Below are 19,759 nucleotides of genomic sequence, written 5' to 3' on the forward strand. Positions count from 1 at the left end.
ATTAAAACTAGTTGTAACATGCACGTTCATACTTTGAAATTATGCATAATTATATTGAGTGTTCATCCAGAACCTCTTATACAACCTCAAAAAAATGTCTTTAGGATCTCGCAATACAAAGTCAACGCATCATCCTCAATGTCAGCACCGAAGACGTTCAGAATCTTCATCTTCAGGAGCTTCCTTATGTGGATGTCGTTTAGGAGTGCTTTTGGATTTATGTTTTTTGTCTATTTTATTACTCATACTGTACATTGTTGTTGACCCCGAATTGTTGTATTTGAGAGTTAAATTGTATGAATATTTTAAAATTCAAATGTAGACCACAACTCTGTGTTGATAAATAGAATTTCTTATTATTTATTGCAATCATAAAAGAAGCACACAATTCTCTTTCAAAAAACCTAATCATAGAAATGGAAACACTCTGAAATGACATCATTGTTTGGAGTGATTTTTCCTGCTGGCCTTATATAATTGAGATAATGCGTAGGAAGTCCCTTGTAGTGTTTGGGATTGAAATTAGAAAAGTCTTTTGGAACAAATTTGGCGAATTGCATTCCTTGTAAATCGTGCACAATGGCCCTTCATACGAAGATCGTATCATTTGTTGTTGCATCCATTGTTGTTGTTGACACGGATCCAAATAACCATTATTCATGCCTTGTACCAAACATGGTTGTTGAGATGGATAAAAGAATGGTTGATTGTAAGCAGCATTTCCTTGTTGATATTCCTCTGGAGCGTACCCTGAGACAACGCCTGTCGCTTTGTTGACAACTCCATCAGCCTGTGCAGATGGATCAACATTTGAAGATTTTCCCTTTCCAACCTTCTCTTCGTTATATGATGTCGATGATGAAATTGGAGCTTGTTCCTCTGTGACTACTGCTGCTGATGACGACTTCTTCGATTCCTGTTCTTTTTTCGATTGTTTTTTCGAATTGGATTTGGAAGCAGTGGCAACATTTTCAGTCTGCATGGCTTTAAGATCTGCCTCAGTCACACCATAACTATGTCGCTCTTTTCGTTCCTCACCCTCTGGCTGATTATACTTATCGAATCGATCAAAGGTCTTCCAGTAATAACTTTTTGGTCTCCATTGTTTGTAATCTTCCTGTTCGACGAGAAGTTTTTTCCATCCATCGTATTCATGTGTTTTGGCTCTTCTTGCTACAATATCTTTCGCGACTTGAGTCGAATCTCGAGGACCAACATTGTATGTGACCATGTAACTCTTATCACTCACAGGTGTTGTGTTACAATAACCAAATGGGAAAAATGGAGCTTTTTCTCCTCGATTCATGTATGTGCTCAATTCTTTTTGATTTCGTTCCAAGCTTAGTTTTTCCTCTTCTACTAATTTGGCCTTGACAATGTCTTGTTTGGACATGAGCTGTTTCTTTTGATTGTATTCCTTTTCTTGAATTTTCGACAAGGTCTTGCTATACACATCGGCATACAATTCTTGTTTGGTTTTCTTCTTTGTGGCGTTGCTGTCATCGTTTTGATAGGCACCTCGACTCTTTCGTTCGATCGATTCTGTCAATTGTGGAGCTTCTGCTTTGGTTTGTGAGGGAATTGTTTCGGTAGCGCTTTTTTTCTGAGTTGAATTGCTTCCACCAGATGCTTTCTTTTTCTGTTGTTGAGATTTTGCACTCTTGGGTTCATTGTTATTGTCATCTGCAAAAACATCGGCAAACTCGGCTGCTTCATTGGTGGTTACTTGAGGAGTGCCGGCTGGCGACGTGCTTGTGACAGTTGCTGCCTGTTGATAAATCTCTGGATTGTACGTGTTATTCATTGGAGAGTCTACAAATTGATTTGGGTGGAGGGCGGCACATTTCCTGTAAAAGGGATAGTGACGCTTTGATCGATTGCACTAGCTCCACAATCACTCACCATTGCATTCGAACATGCATAGTATCCAAAGTTGTCTCGATGCTCTGTTTGCCATCGATTTTCGAGTCTAGGCTTCGATTCCTTGACAACCTCAAAACAAATTTTCTTTCGGTTGTACTTCTTGTTGGGATTGTACGCTTGAAATTCGCCTCCTTCTAGCTCTTGCAAGTATTTAGGATTGTTGGAAATGCCACTCTCAGGTAGACAACAAGGTTTTCGGGTCATCATTGAGTTTGGTTGCGAATTTACCCAATTATTGATCAAGACCTGACCCTGCTGAGCAGAATGCATGTCCATAGGTTGATTGGCAGTATATCCTCTCGTCGTCGATGATGGAAGGGCGACTGGCGTGGAAGGACGGCCTTGTCCAACAACACATTGAGACGAATTCAAGTTGTAATAGCCTTGTTGTTGATTCGGAGTCGGTGCCACAAAATTTCCAGAATATGTACTGGGCATCATGTATCCTCCCATTGCCGTTGATGCATTCATGATGGGTTGTTGTTGTTGCAGTTGCTGTTGCGGATAGGGAACTTGTTGTAACATGGTCATTCAATTTTTTTTCTGTAAAACGGTCATGGTCGGTTTGGCGCCAAGTTTGTTCTCGTAACGGTCGCAACGCTTTCATCTCTCGGGCTCAATATCCAAAACAACAAATTGAATTTCAATCAGAAGTAAATCGAAGAAATGCAGCTGTATCGACCCATGCTTTTTTGCCATTTTGGAAAGACAACGATTGAGGCAATTCGTTCCTACGTACGCAATAATGCATTCAAAGTAGAACTAAAAGTCAAGAGGTGTTGTCATTGACAAGGATATTGACATGGATTCTTGCTGAGGACTAACCAACACGTGCGCGCATGCTTTGATTCATACTTGAACCTCCTGATGTCCAGTGGACTCCCAATCGTTATTGTGCATTTGTCCGTCCTTATCTCAACATTCCAATAAAATTTCATAGAAAATCATCGTTTCACACACATAAAAACATTCGCCAAACAAAAACGAAAGTTTGATTTCAACTCAGAACCACACATCACACAATGGCATTGATGCTTCTTTGGAATCCTGTCCTGCAAGGTTTCGTTTACAATTGTTTCCTCCTCACACTTCGTTTGTTCTTTGTGGCCTTCTTCACAGGAATGTACAAACGAAAAGAGAATGCCTATTCCAATCCAGAAGATCTTCGAGTGATTGCAAAAAACAAGGATCAAGGTACCAATGCTGCAGTAGATGATCCTGAAAGTATGACCAATCGAGTGAAGAGAATTCATGCCAATGATTTGGAGAATATATTGCCCTTCTTTTTAGTGACAGTTCCGTATGTGTTGGTCAGCTCCTTGCAAGTGTCAAGTACGACTTCACCACAGTATGCAATTTGGGATTCTGTGATTGGAAATGTGTTAATGTTTAGTTTTACCTTGTCGAGATATTTGTATTTTGTGGCGTATTGGAGAGCGTGGCAACCGTGGCGATCCTTGATTTGGTTTTGGGGGTTGATGACCACAGTGCTCATCGGAATTTATACGATTGTGTGTCTCTATGTGTTGTAAGATGATGTTTTATGAGAGAACGATAGAATCATAGAGAACCATAGGTTTCATGATGAATAAATAAATTTTGTTTTTTTCAATGATTTTCAATGACACGTCAGCACAAAGTCTTTACAAAATTAAAAAGTCACACGCGTTAAAAATAATAAACAACAACAACACTTACTCGGAGAGCACACCATACTCCATCAATGATAACAATGATTTTTTGGTGTTTTAAAGTGCTCCGATCACATACTCATCTCTCACACGAGAGACGGAATTATCATCTTGACAGAATGATAATCACATAGTTATTATTATATAGATCTATGGCCCGAATGATGAATCATTTTAGTTGTCTCTTCAACTTACCAATGTAATAAATGATGGTAATTCTTGATCAAAATATTTCTTGCTCCATTACCGTCACGAGGGATGTGGAAGTGACAATGATTGCAATGAAACCATTTGCTTCCATAAAGGTCTTCCTTGATCACTGAACAATTTCCACACGTTTTCGATGTATATTGTTCTGTGACAACATGTACCTTGCATCCACGCATTTCTGCCTTTTGCAAGAGTTTCATTCGAAAATCATAGTGTCGAAATCGCAACATTTGGCGAACAGTTTTTCTAGTAATTTTTCTTCCAACCCATTCGGAAGTGTTGGTGGTGGTTTCACTTGTGGTGGTGTCCCTTGATTCCCATCCTTCGAATGGTGAAGACGATGCAACAAGAGGTTCTGTTCGCACATCCATATTCTCCGTTTGGCCATTAGTATAACCTTCTTGTCCTTGACACGTGGTATCTTCTTTTCCTTGACGCTTCCTTTGTTTTTGTTTTCTAGCAATCATGGCCTTGACATTAAATTCAGGTATTATAATTTCAGAATAGTGGAAAGTTAAATAGTCAATGATTTTGTTATGCATATCATTCACCTTATTTCTAATTTTGCTTTCCAGCCTTCTAATCTTCTTTTTTAAGGCTTTTCTTAAACCCTTATAAAATTTTCGTTCCTGCCGAGAATTGTATTTTAGAAATTTGTTCTTGGCAATTTCCGACCTGAGCTGATCTTGCTTTAGAGAAAGGGAAAAGAGTATGGTGTTTTCTCCTTGAGCGGCAAACTCCAATGCGTCTCCATTACTATCATAACCATACATGAAGCATCGAACACCTGGATCCAATGCAATGTATTCCTTTCTGAGTTCATTTTGAGAAGGTTGTGGGCAGTCCTTGAGAAATTTCGTGTCATATTCAGTTCCACTGTTCGAATTGGACTCGTAGAAGCTTTTATCAAACCGTTGGAATTCTTGTCGAGTTAAAGCTTTGTGATAACGGACTGGAAGGCAAACAAAATATCTTCCTCTTTCTCGTATAAAGGTTGTCTCGTGTGAAAATTTTTTGTTGTCTTGATGTTTGGGCAGGCAATCATGGAAAAATTAGAATTCAAAAAAGTTCCAATCACATGAATCAATCACATTCATGTAAGAGATTCAAATCACATGTAAGTAAAATCGAAATACATATATATACATACCAATCTCTTCCTTTAACCACTTTCGTGCTCTTGCAGGATAATAAAATTTCAAAAGATGATCCATAGATTTCTTGGAAGGACATGCATTTTCATTCCCTTTAAAAAAGGTAGGTTTTAACAACACTCCTTCCTGTGATAATGAAATGTTTGTCACCTTGAACGACTGATATGGATGTTGATTGCTTCGTCCTTTCATTTCGAATTCACATGGTTGTCGAGTAAAATGCTTGGGATTAAATCTTTCGTTCAATTCCTCATCAGTAATCATCTCCTTCTTTCCTTTTTGAACATCTTTAAAAAATTGGTTTTTGGCCTTTCGAGCAGCCTCTTTGGATTCCTTTTCTGCTGCTTGCTTGTTTTTATATCTAGTAATTTTCTCAGCCTTGACAAAGTCTTTCACAGCGTTCAATTTAATATCTGCTGGACAATGTTTCAACTCTTGATCCCATAGCCACCTAGTTTGTTTGAATCTCAGGTTGGTTTGGGGATTCTTCAAAATTTTAAAGTAATCGTCTTCTGTGGTGGTAAGGAGTGTTTTTCCCTTGTTTTGCTCTAACATGAAATGAAGGAGACATGCTTCGTTATAAGCATGGTTAGAATTGAAGAAAAATCTTTCAAAGACCTTCTTTTGTTCTGAGGTGAGTTTCAATCTCACTTTCTTTGTTCTCACAAAATAATTGTCTTCGTTTGAGATTGAGAAGGAGGTGTAAATTTGTTTTAGCAATTTCTCGATAGTGTCATCAGTTTTTTCCTTTGATTCCGCAGTAGTGGATGAATTGACTCCATTCTCAGCAGTCGTAGATGAACTCACTCCATTCTCAGCAGTAGTGGATGAATTGACTCCATTCTCAGTAGTCGTAGATGAACTCACTCCATTCTCAGCAATCGTAGATGAATTCACTTCATTCTCTGCAGTAGTGGATGAATTCACTTCATTCACAGCAGTCACAGATGAACTCACTTCATTCTCAGCAGTCGTGGATGAACTCACTTCGTTCTCTTGAAGCATTGTTAAAGACTCCTCCAACGCAGATACTTGCTTGAATTCCTGAACAAGCTTCTTCTTTTCTGACCCAAACTTGCGTCCGTTGAACGAGCAGACTGTCCTTTTAAACTTGGAATTTCCACACTTACATGGCGTCTTTTTCCAAGTTTCTGATTTGCACCACACTTTTTCTACCAATTCCTTCTTGCTCGGAGGTGGTTTTGTGGATGGACATCGTTGGCGAACGGAGAGGGTAAACCAACTTTGGGTCAGTATTTTCGTACCATTCTTGGCAAAACATGACACGGGACAAGTCTTGTTCAAACGATCAACCGTATCATCATGCCAAAACGGTTTTCTTAACTCCTTTGAATCAGTTGAAACAGTGGAATTGGGAACCATCCTTCTCTTATTCAATCTCTTCTTCGTTGGTTGCTGTTTGTGATAGAGTTGCCTTTTTCTTAACCGTCGAACCTTATTTTTCAGCGACTGAAATGTTCGGTGTGTAAAGTAATCTCGGTAAATTTGTTCCAAATTCATTCCCTTCCGCAAGGATGTCACAATTAAATCCTCTTCCGACTGTGAATAAGGTTCTCCTGGAGTCGTTGGTACATTGGACTTGTTCGATGATGGTTGTGCTTGTCTTAACGGTAAGGGTTTGGATGGACTTAATTGACCAATTTTCATAATCATTTTGTGAAAAAGATCAGAATTGGTCCATGTTTCTGGAAAAGTTATCGATACAGTAGAGGTAAGGGTGCTAATATCAGTGAATTCTGAAAAGGTTAAATCATCGACACTCCATTGAATGATAAAATTTGTTGCATCTGAAGCATCATACGCTCCTTCCAATCTGGCACGATTAATCTTTCTTTTCAATTTCTTGTACTTTTTCTTCAATGAGTTGATGGATCTATCAAAAAAGAAAGTACCAATCTTACTCCATTCCATATTGAATTGTTTTAAAAATAACAACATGTAATGTTCTTGGGTTGCGTATGCTTTTCCTTGATCGAGAGAGAGAGGTTCAATATTAATTCCACGCTCCAAATAAGCAGTCCTTAATAAGTCTCCAAATTTATCAACAGTAGATACGTCTTTCAATACTTCCAATCTCTGCCAATGAGAAGCAATCTTCTTCTTTTTCTTTGCTCTTTCTTCCTCACACTTATAATGATCACTTAAAGTGTGTTCACATGGCGAAAATTTAATTTGCGCCATTGGTATGTATGGAGGGATAGAGAAACCACCAAAACCACCAACGCCTTTCAATTTACGCCATTTATCAATACGTTCCATCATGGAACGTTTTTGATAAGGATGTTTGCATATCATTTGTGGTTGCCCCTTTATCGCCAAGACTCTCTTTGAGTTTTGAAAGGTTTTTTCAATTTCTCTGGTAGGATTGGGTGATTTGATGGGGTTGATATTGGTAACCGATGGCTTGTCAACATGTTCCAACTTGGGTGATTCTTGGTCCTTTGTTGATGTTTGCTCTGAAATTCTTGGAGGAAATGGTGGAATGATTGGATATAATTGAGGAGAGAAGGGATTTAAAGGAATCCATGGTGGAGGGAATTCAGGATGAAAAGAGAGATTTGGGGAAAAAATGGCGGGATTTGGAGGGAAAATTGGTTGAGAGGATGGATTTTGTTGAGTGAAAAGATTGGGATTTGGTGGGAATATAGGTTGAAGGAATGGATGATGGGAGGAGGTGAAACGAGGGTTGTTTGAATTATTCTCCTCACGACTCTGGTTGTTCATGATGAATTATTTTTTTTAAAATATCCTTAATAACAATAAATATTTTCTATCGTTTGGGTTGGTTGGTGATGATAATGAACAACAGCAAGCCTTCCGAACCAATGATGCCATTTCCTAGGACTCATCTGACTCTTCATAAGAAGAAGTATCACTGTATTCATCACCCACCCGCTCGTAATCGTGATCCGTTCCATATTACCCTCACGGCTCGTTATTGAGTAGTCCCTTATTTTCAAGTTTCATCGGTTGTTGTTGTTGCTGCCATTTATCAGTCCCTTAATATCATGTTTCATCCAAATATTGTTGTTCTCACGAGTTGCAAATGTTCTGCATGTACTATTTGTATTTTGCCAAAAATCGTTATGCAATTCCAGGCGGATCTGCCTAAAGCTTTACAAGGCATACACCCTCTCGGTTGGAATTGAGGCAAGAGTTGTTGTGCAATAAAGTACATAAACAAAAGCACTCAAATGATGCATCAAGAAACGTTGACGTCTTCCACATTACCACTGTCGGTACTGTCACTGCAACAAGTAGTTGATGGCTTTTAGTGCAAGGTCATAGTGTGGTTTAACGCAACTCCCCTTTTGTGTTAGACCCTCGCCAACTCGCCAACAAACTCGCTGGAGTATTTTGGCTCGGGTTAAACCACTATGTGTCACTCTTAATTTCGTAAAGACGTTGTTTAGGAGTAAATTTTTGTAAAGTACTCTCGCAAGCCATCCCAGTGATGCGCTGGCTCAGAGCATTCGCTTTCAAGAAGAAAAAAAAATTTGCAACAACACGAGTGCCGCTACTGTTGTAGATCCCCTTCAATCATCATCTTCCCGTTCATCAATTATTTATTGTTGTTCTTACTCAACATTCATTAAATTATATAAACAAACACATGGCAGAAGAACAAGAATTTAATAATCCATTTGATCCAGTCATTCCTGATGATTTGGTAACTCAACAACCTGATGTCTCATGGGAATATCTTTTCCAACCAGATCAATGGTACATTACACCACAAAGTGTTTCTGAAAACTTTGTTCCTTTGGTGTTGAGCTTGGCTGCTGTGGCCGTAGCTGCTTTTGTCTTTTGGTTTGCAAGAAATCAAGGCATTAAAACACAATGGTACAGAAAATTAGAAAAAGGAAAATACTACTTCTCTGAAACACTCATTTTCAATGTTTGGATTGTATTGTATATTCCATTGGCTATTGGTGCTTGGTTATCCTTTGTTTATGGAGGACAAACTTGGAATAGAGCTTTGACTGTCTATGCCTTGCACTTGATTGTCAATGTTCTCTTCTCCGTTTCATTGTGGTGGGTCAAGGACTTGAGTTTGGCCTTGTTGAATCTCATTACATTGATTGGTGTTTCCATGTTCACTACAAGTCAATTCAATAGTATCTTGAAGTTTGCCGGATATATCAACACTCCATACATGTTATGGCTTTTGATTTTCACTGTTCAATTCGGATATTTCTGGTATTTGAACGAAGGAAAGGAGTTGATGGAAGCTGCTAATCTTGCTAGAGGAGGTGGTGCCAAGAAGGTTCAAAAGAAGAAGAAGGGTCTTCCAGGAGATGTCAAGAAGAAACTCCAACAACAAGTTCAAGATCAAAAAGCTTCTCTTTCCTCTGCTGGTGAATCCGAGAAGGAAGAGTAATTATACTGTGTAAGAGTATACATTTATGATATCATCATGACGATGAATGGAGAACAATCCTCTAGTTTATTTCACAATATTAACAATACGTAATTAAAAATCAACTTTTGAAAGAAGCGTCAACTCAGCAATGAACCAAATTACAAAATGAAAGAACTCGATAAAAATACATTCATCAAAAAAATATCAAAAGGTGTGATCATCTTCCTCGCGTTCCATCATCCTTTAAAAAATAGAGATCGTGTGATCGCTCGTCATCATCCTTCTTTTTCCAACTATTACTCTATTACTATCATTACATCATGTCTTATATTCTCTCTCCAATCTCACCATCACCTGTTGAATTTCCTGATGAATCCAAATGGAAGGAAAGAAATGATCGTCAGCTTCGTTTGTGGGGTGTTCACGGACAGGCTCGTATTGATTCCGCAAAAGTCTGCTTGTTGAATGCTACTGCTGTCGGATGCGAGGTCCTGAAGAATATTGTTTTGCCTGGTTTTGGAAACTTCTCTGTTGTTGATGCTCAAAAAGTATCGCCAAGAGACTTGGGAAGAAATTTCTACTTGAGGAAGACTGATTTGGATAGAAATAGAGCAGAGGCTGTCTCTGAAGTTCTCGCCGAGTTGAACCCTGAAGTGAAAGGTCAATTCCTTGCTGAAGATCCAGTGGTTGTCATTGAGAAATCTCCAGAATTCTTTGATCAATTCAACTTTATTATTGCTTCACAAATGCCAACCCATCAAGTTGAGAAATTTGCCAAATATTGTTATGATAAGAACAAGGTTCTTGTTTGTGTTCGTTCCTATGGTATGATTGGCTATTTACGTATTGTTACAACACATCATACAATTGTTGAAGCAAAATTAGATACACAAATTGATGATCTCCGTATTACAAAACCATGGCCTGATTTTATGAAGTTCTGTGATCTTCAAGATCTCGATGCCATGGACAATAATTCCCTAGCTCACACTTCATATCCAATTTTGTTGGTCAAATCGTTGAAGCAATGGATGGCCACCCACAACAATCAATTACCTCAAAGCAGACAAGACAAGGAAGATTTCCAAAATGTAATCAAGGGATTATCCAAATCATGGAGTGTCTTGACAAACTTTGCTGAAGCCATTGACAAGGCTCACTTTTGTTACTCTGAGCCATCCATTCCAGATAATGTGTTGGCAGTTTTCCAAGATAAGCTCTGCTGCAATCTCACAAAAGATTCTGATGATTTTTGGATCATGTCTGCAGCTGTGAAAAAGTTTACAGAGAATGAAGGTCAAGGCCTCTTGCCACTCCAAGGACGTGTTCCAGACATGCATTCTGACACTGAACGATATGTCAAGATGCAATCACTTTTTAGAAAGAAGGCTCGTGCTGACATGGAAATTGTCAAGAAATACATGAAAGAATTTTTGAAGCAAGTCGGAAGATCTGAAGATGATATTAGCGAAATGGATCTCAAGGAATTTTGTAAGAATGCTTGTTATTTACGTGCAATTCATTACAGATCATTCGAACAAGAGTTAAAGAATCCAAACAAGGAAGAGATTCAATCACATATGCAATACAATGAGGACTCAACAATGCCATTCTACATTGTGTTGCGTGCTGCTGATAGATTTTTGGAAAAACACGGAAATTATCCTGGTCAAGACGACGAGAATGTTGCTTCTGACACTGTTGAATTGAAGAAGATGGTCGATGAGCTTTTGCAAGAATTCGAAGTGACAGAAACTTGTCATGACATGGACAAGTACGTGGCTGAAATGGTTAGATATGGTGGTTCGGAGCTTCACAACATTTCTTCATTGATGGGAGGTGTGGCAGGTCAAGAACTGATCAAGTTGTGTACCAAGCAACGTATTCCAATGAACAACACATGGGTGTTCTCTGGAATTAGATCAGTTTCCATTGCTTTTGAGGCTTAATTGTATTGAATAAATTGGACCAGCTTTTAATTTATTTGAACGAGCGATGCGAGAAATGGTTGTGATCGAATAAATTGGAGCTAATTTTCCAACAGATCACTTCTTTATCCGACACGCATTCCAACAAACGAACACTCACAATTTGAGAATTTATAATTTATTTTGAGAGTTTTTATGGTGTGTACGGACCAATTATTGTTGGAATCCCTTACCTCTACCACCAGTCTTTGGCTTTTCAGTTGTGGTTCCTTGTGGGACAGTTTGAGCTGCTGGTTGTTGTTCACCTTCAGTCTTTGTTGGTGCAGTCTTTCTGTCGGTTCTATATTGTGGCTTTTCACCAGCCTTGAATTGACGCTTTGGTCTTTCGTTGAGGATGGTAACCTTCTTTCCGGTTTGCTTGTGAGTTGCTGGAACAACAGTAGCTGGCAAGTGCAAGTAATCTCTCAAAAAGTTAACTCCGACTCCAGTCAAGAACCAGTAGTAGTGTCTCCAAGCGTATTGTTGCTTGACCAAACCTCTAGCAGCAAATCCTTGCAAGAATTTAACGACATGCAAGTTCTTAACACCTTGAATGTGTGGGTGAGTCTTCAATCTCAAGTCGTTCTTGGCGACAACAACACCTTCCTTGAACAAGTATTGCATAATTGCAACTCTGGACTCGCTTGGGATGAACATTTTGAAGCGGGTTGATTATGGGGGTTTTGGCGTATTTTTTTTCAATCAAATTTTCCAAAAATTTTGGACAACCATGATTTTTGGATTTTACAATGCGAGCCAAAATTTTTCAACCTTTTACTTTTGCCAGGGGGTACATCCCAGCATTGTGCTTTATCAATAATGGATCCATGCTTCGTCTATACCCATATGTATTCCTTAGATTGTGGTACCTAATATATATTCTTCGTCTATACCCAATAGATGTTATATCTTGTCCCAAATGTTTTGAAATATTTCCATGAGATTGTGGAGTTTCAACGGAACCTGGTATGGTCGTTGCCACGGAAACAGCTCTCTTGGGCCACCACAGACTTAATTGTTTGCTTAACCTCGTAGTTACATGTATAATTTGAATCAATAACACTACTCCCACAGTGAACACTTCACACAAACGAGAACAACAACCCAATACATGAGCCTAAACTAATTCCTAGCAATAAGAAAAACGTCATCATTGTACCAGCCATTTCTCTTTCATGACTGTCCACTTGTTGAGGCGCAAACATCATACACAATGAGCACAAGTAACCATTGGAAAGGGAGAAGAATGCCATGGTCAGCAGTGGAATGGCATCATTCAGTGCACCTGCCTCAATTCCTTCATAGATTTGAGAAATATTCGAGTTGTCATTCCAGCCAAAGAGTTTCGGCCTGTAGTAAAATAGAAATAATGGCACAAATAATACTCTCAAGATAATTGGAATGGAGACCGTTTTGTGATTGAATACAACTGCCAAGCTCGGTAAAGATCTGCCTATAAATTCAAATAAATTATTAGAAGTACCCATTAGAATGGGTAACCAATATGTCATGGGTGTTTTGAAATACCAAGTTGAAATTCCCACTGCCATTCCAGGAAAAACAGCAATTGTCACACAGAAGAGAAACATTACTAATAGGCAGAGGTGATAAATTTTTCTGAAAACTATAATCACATTGGGCTTGAGAGTTTTGGAGAGATGATATGAAGTACACTCCTCTTGTGGATTCAAAATTAGCAATTGATCTTTTTTAAGGGCCATTTTCATGTGATGCTGAGTGACTGGATGTTTCAACACAATGACAAAAGTCACAATACACATGAGCACGACAAATGCACACACAAAAAAGTATGTCGCTGTGCTATTGGTCATTCTCAGCAATGAGACACGAGCATGATTTTGCTCAATAATGATTTTGGTGAGAATACGAATGAGGGAGCATACAATTCCAGCAAGTCCACATCCAATCATTACGGCCTGAACATACTTTGTTGGTAACATGCTGGCAAGTCCAAAAATTCCTGCCTGTAATGCACAATTACATAATGCACTCAAAACAATCAACGTCATTGTCAAAATAAACCCAACGTTGGTATCAACATGAAAAAATCCGAGAAGTGGAACACATATCAAGATTAATAGAGTTAATACATATGCTGGTATGACTTTCCAGCCGTGAGAAATTCGATTTCCGAATTGTATCATTGCAAGTAATCCAAGCAAATTAGGAACAGAATATGCAACACTAAAATACATCATGGCAGAATCTCCATAAAGTCTGTTAAAGTAATCGGGAGCAGAAATGAATGAATTCCAAGGAAATAAAACCCCTGCTCCTTGCAACACAAATATCCAATACAAGAGGTTCAATTTATCATTGGGAATTTTAGCAACGAGTATGGAAATTTCATTATTGCAACTACTTTTTGATGACAATGCATCAAGTTGTCCGTTAGAATTATAATTTTGATAACTCATTAAACTCCCATTTACTTGTTGTTGTTGCTGAATTTGCATTAAGGTTTGTTCCATGGAAAGTTGCCTCACATGCCTATGATGCCCCAAAATATCATCCTCTTCTTCATGAGAAGAATCCGATAAATGTCCTTCTTCCGAATCATTTTCATGATGACGAGATCGAGATCCAGGAATGGGAGAGAAGGAAATGGTTTCCTTAGGACCAAACATTTTTTTCTCGTTGGACTGTTTCGTATGAGCTCTGACCATGTCAATTTTGAATGGCTCTGAGAGGACGAAGATTTTGTATGAGAAAATAATAATTTGAATGTCATCTTTTGTGTTATTAATATCAACAATCGTTCCAATCATTTTCATGCATTGAGTTGAAGCATAAATTCAAAAAAAATGTTTCGTTTCGCTCAGAACTCTCATCCCTCCTTGAAGAATGCGTTCAACAAAATCAACAACTGCAGCCGAGGTCAAGGCTCGTTGTATCATCAGTCGAATCGGCCTAGAAAAATTTCGGAATTCAATATTTTGACTCTCAAGAGTGCTTGTACAACGGACTGTGTTCCTCTTGTTGTTGCTGCATCATCCATACGATCTTTTAGCACTTTTAATGGAGTATCAAATAACGAGCATAATAATAATGGAAAGAAACGAAATTTTAAATCCTATCGGAACCCTAATGAATCATTTTATAATTTTCGTGAAGAACGAACCATGTTATCGGGAGGAAAGCCAACACTTGTTGGAAGTATTTTAGGGATTGCTTGGAAAATTATTACATTTCCTTTGAAAATTATCTCATTGGCAACCATGGGAGTTGTATTCTTTATTGGACGACTGGTACTATCAAAAGTTCTAAAGAAGGATTTAAAACAAATGGAACTCATGTTTACACGAATGACATTGAAAGATGCAACACCTTTAAAAACATTCTATCGAGCAGACTCTTCCATGGCATCACCTCCTAGATTCATGGATCCTTTTACCCAACAATATATTGAAGTGGATCCTATTTTAGAGAAATGTTTGAGATTTGTTGATAATGATCATGTGGTTTATGAACGTCTTAAGGCGGAAACGATAAAGCAAAGTGGTATGAAGGATTCTTTCAGTGTCACACTGATGGACGCAAAGGAAAAGACAGATCGAGATTTGAATCCTGAATCGACTGCAAAACTCTGCTTCCTCAATTCTTCTTATTTAAAGCTATTAACAGATGTTAAAATGGCTAACGCTCAATCCACGCCTGAGGGGCTCATCAGACGAGTACCTCTATTTATTATGAAGAAATTGTCAGAGAAGGAAGCAAAAGAAGTGAATACTTTTGAACCAAGTAATGAAACTCCCATTCATAATGAGCATATTGAGGGTTACAAGTTTGTATTTGTAGCACATTTAGACATTTATGCCTCCTATGTCAATGGCCAGTGGCAAGATTTCCAGAAAATTGAAATTGTTGTTGAGGATCAAGGCACAGAAGAATCAGAGGTTCTCTTGACCTTTGAAGATTTGTCCATGAGCGAACATGAATCAACTTCGTCGTCAAGTGGAAGAATTATGGATGCTGAATTTGAAGAGAAGAAGTAAGAGAGCAGTAAATAAATTTCGCAATTCTATTTCATGTTCACACATTTGAATTGATTTTCATGTTTTTCCAGAAATATTATCCCAAACTTTGAACAACAATGGAATTTCAATAGATATGGTTGCGTACGGTCACTCCACCGGCTTGTTGTTTGACTCTCTTGCTGTTGTAGCTTCTTCAATGATTCACATCAACGTTTGTACCATGTTTAACCTTGATCAAATGCTATTGCAGTAGCATCTTGTTGGCCATGTTGTTGTAGAGCAATATTCTCAGGTATTAGTTATTTTAACTTCCAATTGTCATTCAACAATGTGTCTCTTGTCTCATTGGTGCACCTCTCTCTCATAAATTCCACACTCAATTGTTTTGCCTTAGAATCAAATCGAAACACATAGAAATATTTGGAAAAATCGAGTCCTTTCAAAGTATGGTCTTTCACAGAAGAGTATGATAGAACAGATACATGTTTGGATTTTTTGGAATTGTCATTTGCATTATTGCCCTTCACCAAACTCGTCACACTTTTCACAATTTTTGAATTTTCTAAAGTGTCATCGAAAATATATAATTCATCCGTGTCGAAATCTACAAACATGTGAATGGAATCATTCATCGCTCGCTCATCTTGTTCTGTACTGTCTCCAAGATAATCTCTTGGATAATGCAAAACTTCACAACAATACATTTGTTGCTTGATTACACAACCATGACACTGCCGTAAGAATAAATTATCATTACGACAATTCTTCTTGACACTCAAAATTTCAAAATTCTTCATTTTGGTGCTCTTCACACCTTCCATGTATTGGAGAAGCTTTTTTAAATATTCGTTCAATAACACAGCTGTTCGTAATTTTTCTTCTTCGATATGCTCAACTCCTTCAAATCGATAAATGACGTTTTTCAAATTCTTGTCATATTCTACCATTTCTTTTTTTGTGTACAATTCTAAACCTTCCACGAGAGCCACCGTTTGACTTAACCGAAATGCCAAATATTTCAAATCTTCCGTTTTCAAATGTTTTACAATTTTTGTAAAATCCAAATTTTTCAACATTTGCATTCGACTTGTCACGTCAAACGATTTCAATGCCAAAATACTTTCATTTCTCACTTCTTCACATCTTCTAATTTTCACAAGAATATTCTGAAGTGTCATGACACATTTCAATGGTATCATTCGTTTCACCATTCCCCTAATAGGTTGTATATGATCAAATGTTTGAGAATGTAATTCCAAAGTTTTGAAAAGTCCATTATTCACTTCATCAGGCAATCCTCTAAATACTCGTCTCACATAACTTGGAGCTTGATCGTCCATAATTTCAAATAAATTCACATCACTGTTGTTATTGACTGAATGGTCGTCATCCATTGGTCCTTCTCTCTTCATTGTAGATGTGGAATGATTTTCATCCAATGTATTGGTATTTGAACCAAAACACATCAAACAACATTCTTTATGATTTGAGGGCATTGTACGTGCAGTGAACATGTAAATTTTATCAACATCGAGAGAATCTTGTGAGCCATGAATGAAATAGGGAGTTTGTTGGAGAAGAGAAAGGACCACTGTAGTATGTTGTTGTTTGATAATTCTTGTTCTTCTTCTTCTTCGTGATGAACAGGTGTGGTAGAAGATGTATGGATCATGTCTATTTCAGATTTCAAAGTGTCGTCGTCGTCGTGGTCGTCGTGATGGCTTTTGGAAAGAGTTGAGCCATGATTGGAAGGAGAGGCATTGAATTGTTTTTTTGTTTGTTTTTTTGAATCATTAAGTGTTGGAATGGACTTGACCTGAACATGGTTAAGAGTCTCGGAGTCTTGAGTGTCATCATCTTCGTCTTTGAGAGGGAAACGCGTTTTGGTATTTCCACTTCTCTTTGATTTGTTTTTGGGCATTTTTTTGGACAGCGAAATGGACAAAAGAAGAAGAAATCAATTCTGTGATTGAATAAAAATCATAAAGCTTGTCGTGACTGGTGTAAATAGATATGAATGACACACAATGTATTAAAAATGATGAGCTTATTGACCTTTCTTTTTAATAAGATCAAGTACAGCTCTTCTCACTTCCTTCTTATCAAAATTACCATTTTCATCAAATAGGTCATTAAGATACCATGAATGAGAGACTGTGCAATTTGATGACTTGTATTTCGAGCTCAGAGAGGAGGGTGAAGGGAAGTGTACAATGATTTGATATTTGGGACAGTTTCTCTTTTCAGCTTCCTCTTCGTCTTCATCATAAATATCGCTCTCAACACGAATAAAGCCATAATTCAAAGAATAAGCAAGAGCAAATGTGCCTTTTTCAAAAAAGTAACTATTCAATGCCAATATTAAAATGACTGATACATAACTGTGACACCAAAGTATTTGCAATGTTAATTTACATCCAGAAATATTAACCCCAATTTTCAACATTATTAAAAACAATCATATATAGAACATTTGTTCAAATAATGCAAATTAAAACCCAGAGGATCAATATTATTAAATACTACAACCAATTCAAAGCCAACATACGCAATACACAACAACAATGCATAGAGTGGTGTTTTTGTAAAATATGCTGTAATTGCTCCACCACAAGCTAAAAATCCTGTAATCAATTTAAAATTACTCAAAGTATGATCCTCTTTAAAGGATTTTTCTTCAATCAATACCGATCTTACGAAAGAGTCCAACATGTACTTCACCGAGTATAAATCAAAAACGTTGATTGCTGGCTTTTTACTTGCTGAATTTCCCGAAGAATTTTCCTCTGTATTATTAGAAGAAGAGGCTTGCACCGGTGATGATGTATTCTGTGTTGTTGATGATGTTCCCGTCGATGATGAAACCACAATCCACTCCTCATCAAAGGGATTTTGGCGAGTGGAAGGTGAAACTCGTTGTTGCATTTTTTGCTGCTGAAAAAAATATTGCGTCGTCGAGCCTTGTGTGTTCTCAACAACATCTTGCAGCAACTATAATCTGCAACACCAACCGCCGATATTTTTCAAATTCAACACTGCTCTTCTGACAAGAGCTCTTTTTACAACAAGAACACGTGTGTTGTATTTGTGTTTTATTTTGAAGAATTATTGAAGCATCATCTTTTGTGGATCATTGCCAGATCGATACAAATTTTTATTGATTTCGGGATTTTCAAGTTGTAAAGAAACGAACTTTTTAATCATCATCATCCGACAAATACTTGCTATTGATTGGAGTTTTTTCAAATTTTATTGAATTTAAACACAAATCAGATCATTCAAGCTGAAATTTTATTATTTGGGAAAATATTTTGAACTCTCTCGACATCATTCTAAAATTTTCGTCTTTTTCACACATGATCACCATGTCAAATCCTCCCAATCCACCTGCTACATCGGCGCAACAACCGATTTCTCCCCGACCTCTGAAGAAGGCCTTCTCTCCGAAAAGGCCTAACACACCAACAAATCTTACTCCGACCACACCATCCAAAGTTGCCACTATTGCTGCTACTTCGACATCTTCTACAGTGGTACCAAGCGATAGTGTGGCTGCTGTGATTCAAGGAGTTAAGCCCACAACAGAAACAACTAGCCCAAGCCGTGTGCATGGCAATGAAAATCCATCAACGCCTTCTAAATCATCCTCTTCTGTTGTGCAAGGAAAATCAAACGAAACATCAACCAAACCAAGTCTTAATAAGAATGCAGAAACTCAATCAAATTCTCAAACATCCACACATTCAACTGCAAGCAGTAATTCTAGGTCTCCGTCACAATCCACGAAACATTCAGTCAAGTCATCTCCATCTGCCAGTGGCAAGAGAAAACGAGCAAGCACCGACCCTGCAACATCAAGCCACGACTCTTTACATGGCTCTCTTAAGAATGAAGTTGCTAGAATTCGTTCCGATAAATTATTAAATGTACTAGGAGGAACAACAAGTACAGCTTCATCATCCGTGTCTAACACTAGTTCTACGCCATCTAATTCCACAGCTTCATCAGAAACAAAACGAAGAAAATCTAACAAAGTTATTGATGATGAAGAAGAAGAGGAGATTTTCGAACCAGCTCAAAAAAAGAAGAGTGACGAAAGTGCAGACGACAGCTACAGCGCCATAAGAAGCACAATTACACAGAAAGACAAGGAAGTTCGACATCACCAAAGAAAGACAAATTCTATCAAGAAGCATTTTATATCAGTGGATAAGCCAGAACTTTCTGAAACTAGTTTCCCAGATAGTGACCTTCAACCAGAATCCTCAATCGTTTTGTTCAGTCAGGAAATGTATTTAAAAACTATTTACCAAATTATTAAGGAACGAAAGAAATTTTAAAATTTGGTAACTACATCGATTGGGCCATGAATAAATACCCAACCATGAAGATCATCATTTTGTGTTCTGTGGGGTGAACAAAGTGAGGCATG

At 37.8% G+C, this 19,759-nt stretch overlaps 12 protein-coding genes across 12 annotated transcripts; 5 read left to right on the forward strand and 7 right to left on the reverse strand.

Moving 5' to 3' along the window:
* Window positions 1-469: 469 nt before the first annotated feature.
* Window positions 470-2,448, reverse strand: C9374_003989 (uncharacterized protein; the record flags this gene model as incomplete). Its single annotated transcript, XM_044693577.1, has 2 exons — window positions 470-1,768; window positions 1,903-2,448. 2 exons carry the CDS (start codon window positions 2,446-2,448, stop codon window positions 470-472), a joined length of 1,845 nt encoding a protein of 614 aa, XP_044556119.1.
* Window positions 2,449-3,044: 596 nt separating this feature from the next.
* C9374_003990 (uncharacterized protein) lies at window positions 3,045-3,455 on the forward strand (the record flags this gene model as incomplete). The annotated part of the gene is made up of 1 exon (XM_044693579.1): window positions 3,045-3,455. One exon carries the CDS (start codon window positions 3,045-3,047, stop codon window positions 3,453-3,455), a length of 411 nt encoding a protein of 136 aa, XP_044556120.1.
* Window positions 3,456-3,805: 350 nt separating this feature from the next.
* C9374_003991 (uncharacterized protein) lies at window positions 3,806-7,723 on the reverse strand (the record flags this gene model as incomplete). The annotated part of the gene is made up of 2 exons (XM_044693580.1): window positions 3,806-4,845; window positions 4,975-7,723. 2 exons carry the CDS (start codon window positions 7,721-7,723, stop codon window positions 3,806-3,808), a joined length of 3,789 nt encoding a protein of 1,262 aa, XP_044556121.1.
* Window positions 7,724-8,612: 889 nt separating this feature from the next.
* On the forward strand, window positions 8,613-9,380 carry C9374_003992 (uncharacterized protein; the record flags this gene model as incomplete). The annotated part of the gene is made up of 1 exon (XM_044693581.1): window positions 8,613-9,380. One exon carries the CDS (start codon window positions 8,613-8,615, stop codon window positions 9,378-9,380), a length of 768 nt encoding a protein of 255 aa, XP_044556122.1.
* A 302-nt stretch (window positions 9,381-9,682) lies between these two features.
* C9374_003993 (uncharacterized protein) lies at window positions 9,683-11,311 on the forward strand (the record flags this gene model as incomplete). The annotated part of the gene is made up of 1 exon (XM_044693582.1): window positions 9,683-11,311. The coding sequence occupies one exon, from the start codon at window positions 9,683-9,685 to the stop codon at window positions 11,309-11,311; it is 1,629 nt and encodes a 542-aa protein (XP_044556123.1).
* Window positions 11,312-11,503: 192 nt separating this feature from the next.
* C9374_003994 (uncharacterized protein) lies at window positions 11,504-11,986 on the reverse strand (the record flags this gene model as incomplete). Its single annotated transcript, XM_044693583.1, has 1 exon — window positions 11,504-11,986. The coding sequence occupies one exon, from the start codon at window positions 11,984-11,986 to the stop codon at window positions 11,504-11,506; it is 483 nt and encodes a 160-aa protein (XP_044556124.1).
* A 425-nt stretch (window positions 11,987-12,411) lies between these two features.
* C9374_003995 (uncharacterized protein) lies at window positions 12,412-13,977 on the reverse strand (the record flags this gene model as incomplete). Its single annotated transcript, XM_044693584.1, has 1 exon — window positions 12,412-13,977. One exon carries the CDS (start codon window positions 13,975-13,977, stop codon window positions 12,412-12,414), a length of 1,566 nt encoding a protein of 521 aa, XP_044556125.1.
* A 177-nt stretch (window positions 13,978-14,154) lies between these two features.
* C9374_003996 (uncharacterized protein) lies at window positions 14,155-15,345 on the forward strand (the record flags this gene model as incomplete). Its single annotated transcript, XM_044693585.1, has 1 exon — window positions 14,155-15,345. One exon carries the CDS (start codon window positions 14,155-14,157, stop codon window positions 15,343-15,345), a length of 1,191 nt encoding a protein of 396 aa, XP_044556126.1.
* Window positions 15,346-15,626: 281 nt separating this feature from the next.
* On the reverse strand, window positions 15,627-16,739 carry C9374_003997 (uncharacterized protein; the record flags this gene model as incomplete). Its single annotated transcript, XM_044693586.1, has 1 exon — window positions 15,627-16,739. One exon carries the CDS (start codon window positions 16,737-16,739, stop codon window positions 15,627-15,629), a length of 1,113 nt encoding a protein of 370 aa, XP_044556127.1.
* Window positions 16,740-16,792: 53 nt separating this feature from the next.
* Window positions 16,793-17,248, reverse strand: C9374_003998 (uncharacterized protein; the record flags this gene model as incomplete). The annotated part of the gene is made up of 1 exon (XM_044693587.1): window positions 16,793-17,248. The coding sequence occupies one exon, from the start codon at window positions 17,246-17,248 to the stop codon at window positions 16,793-16,795; it is 456 nt and encodes a 151-aa protein (XP_044556128.1).
* A 126-nt stretch (window positions 17,249-17,374) lies between these two features.
* Window positions 17,375-18,252, reverse strand: C9374_003999 (uncharacterized protein; the record flags this gene model as incomplete). Its single annotated transcript, XM_044693588.1, has 2 exons — window positions 17,375-17,708; window positions 17,876-18,252. 2 exons carry the CDS (start codon window positions 18,250-18,252, stop codon window positions 17,375-17,377), a joined length of 711 nt encoding a protein of 236 aa, XP_044556129.1.
* A 440-nt stretch (window positions 18,253-18,692) lies between these two features.
* Window positions 18,693-19,667, forward strand: C9374_004000 (uncharacterized protein; the record flags this gene model as incomplete). Its single annotated transcript, XM_044693592.1, has 1 exon — window positions 18,693-19,667. One exon carries the CDS (start codon window positions 18,693-18,695, stop codon window positions 19,665-19,667), a length of 975 nt encoding a protein of 324 aa, XP_044556130.1.
* Between the last annotated feature and the right edge of the window lie 92 nt (window positions 19,668-19,759).

This window comes from Naegleria lovaniensis, assembly GCF_003324165.1.
Source record: "Naegleria lovaniensis strain ATCC 30569 chromosome Unknown tig001, whole genome shotgun sequence".
NCBI lineage: Eukaryota > Heterolobosea > Eutetramitea > Acrasida > Naegleriidae > Naegleria > Naegleria lovaniensis.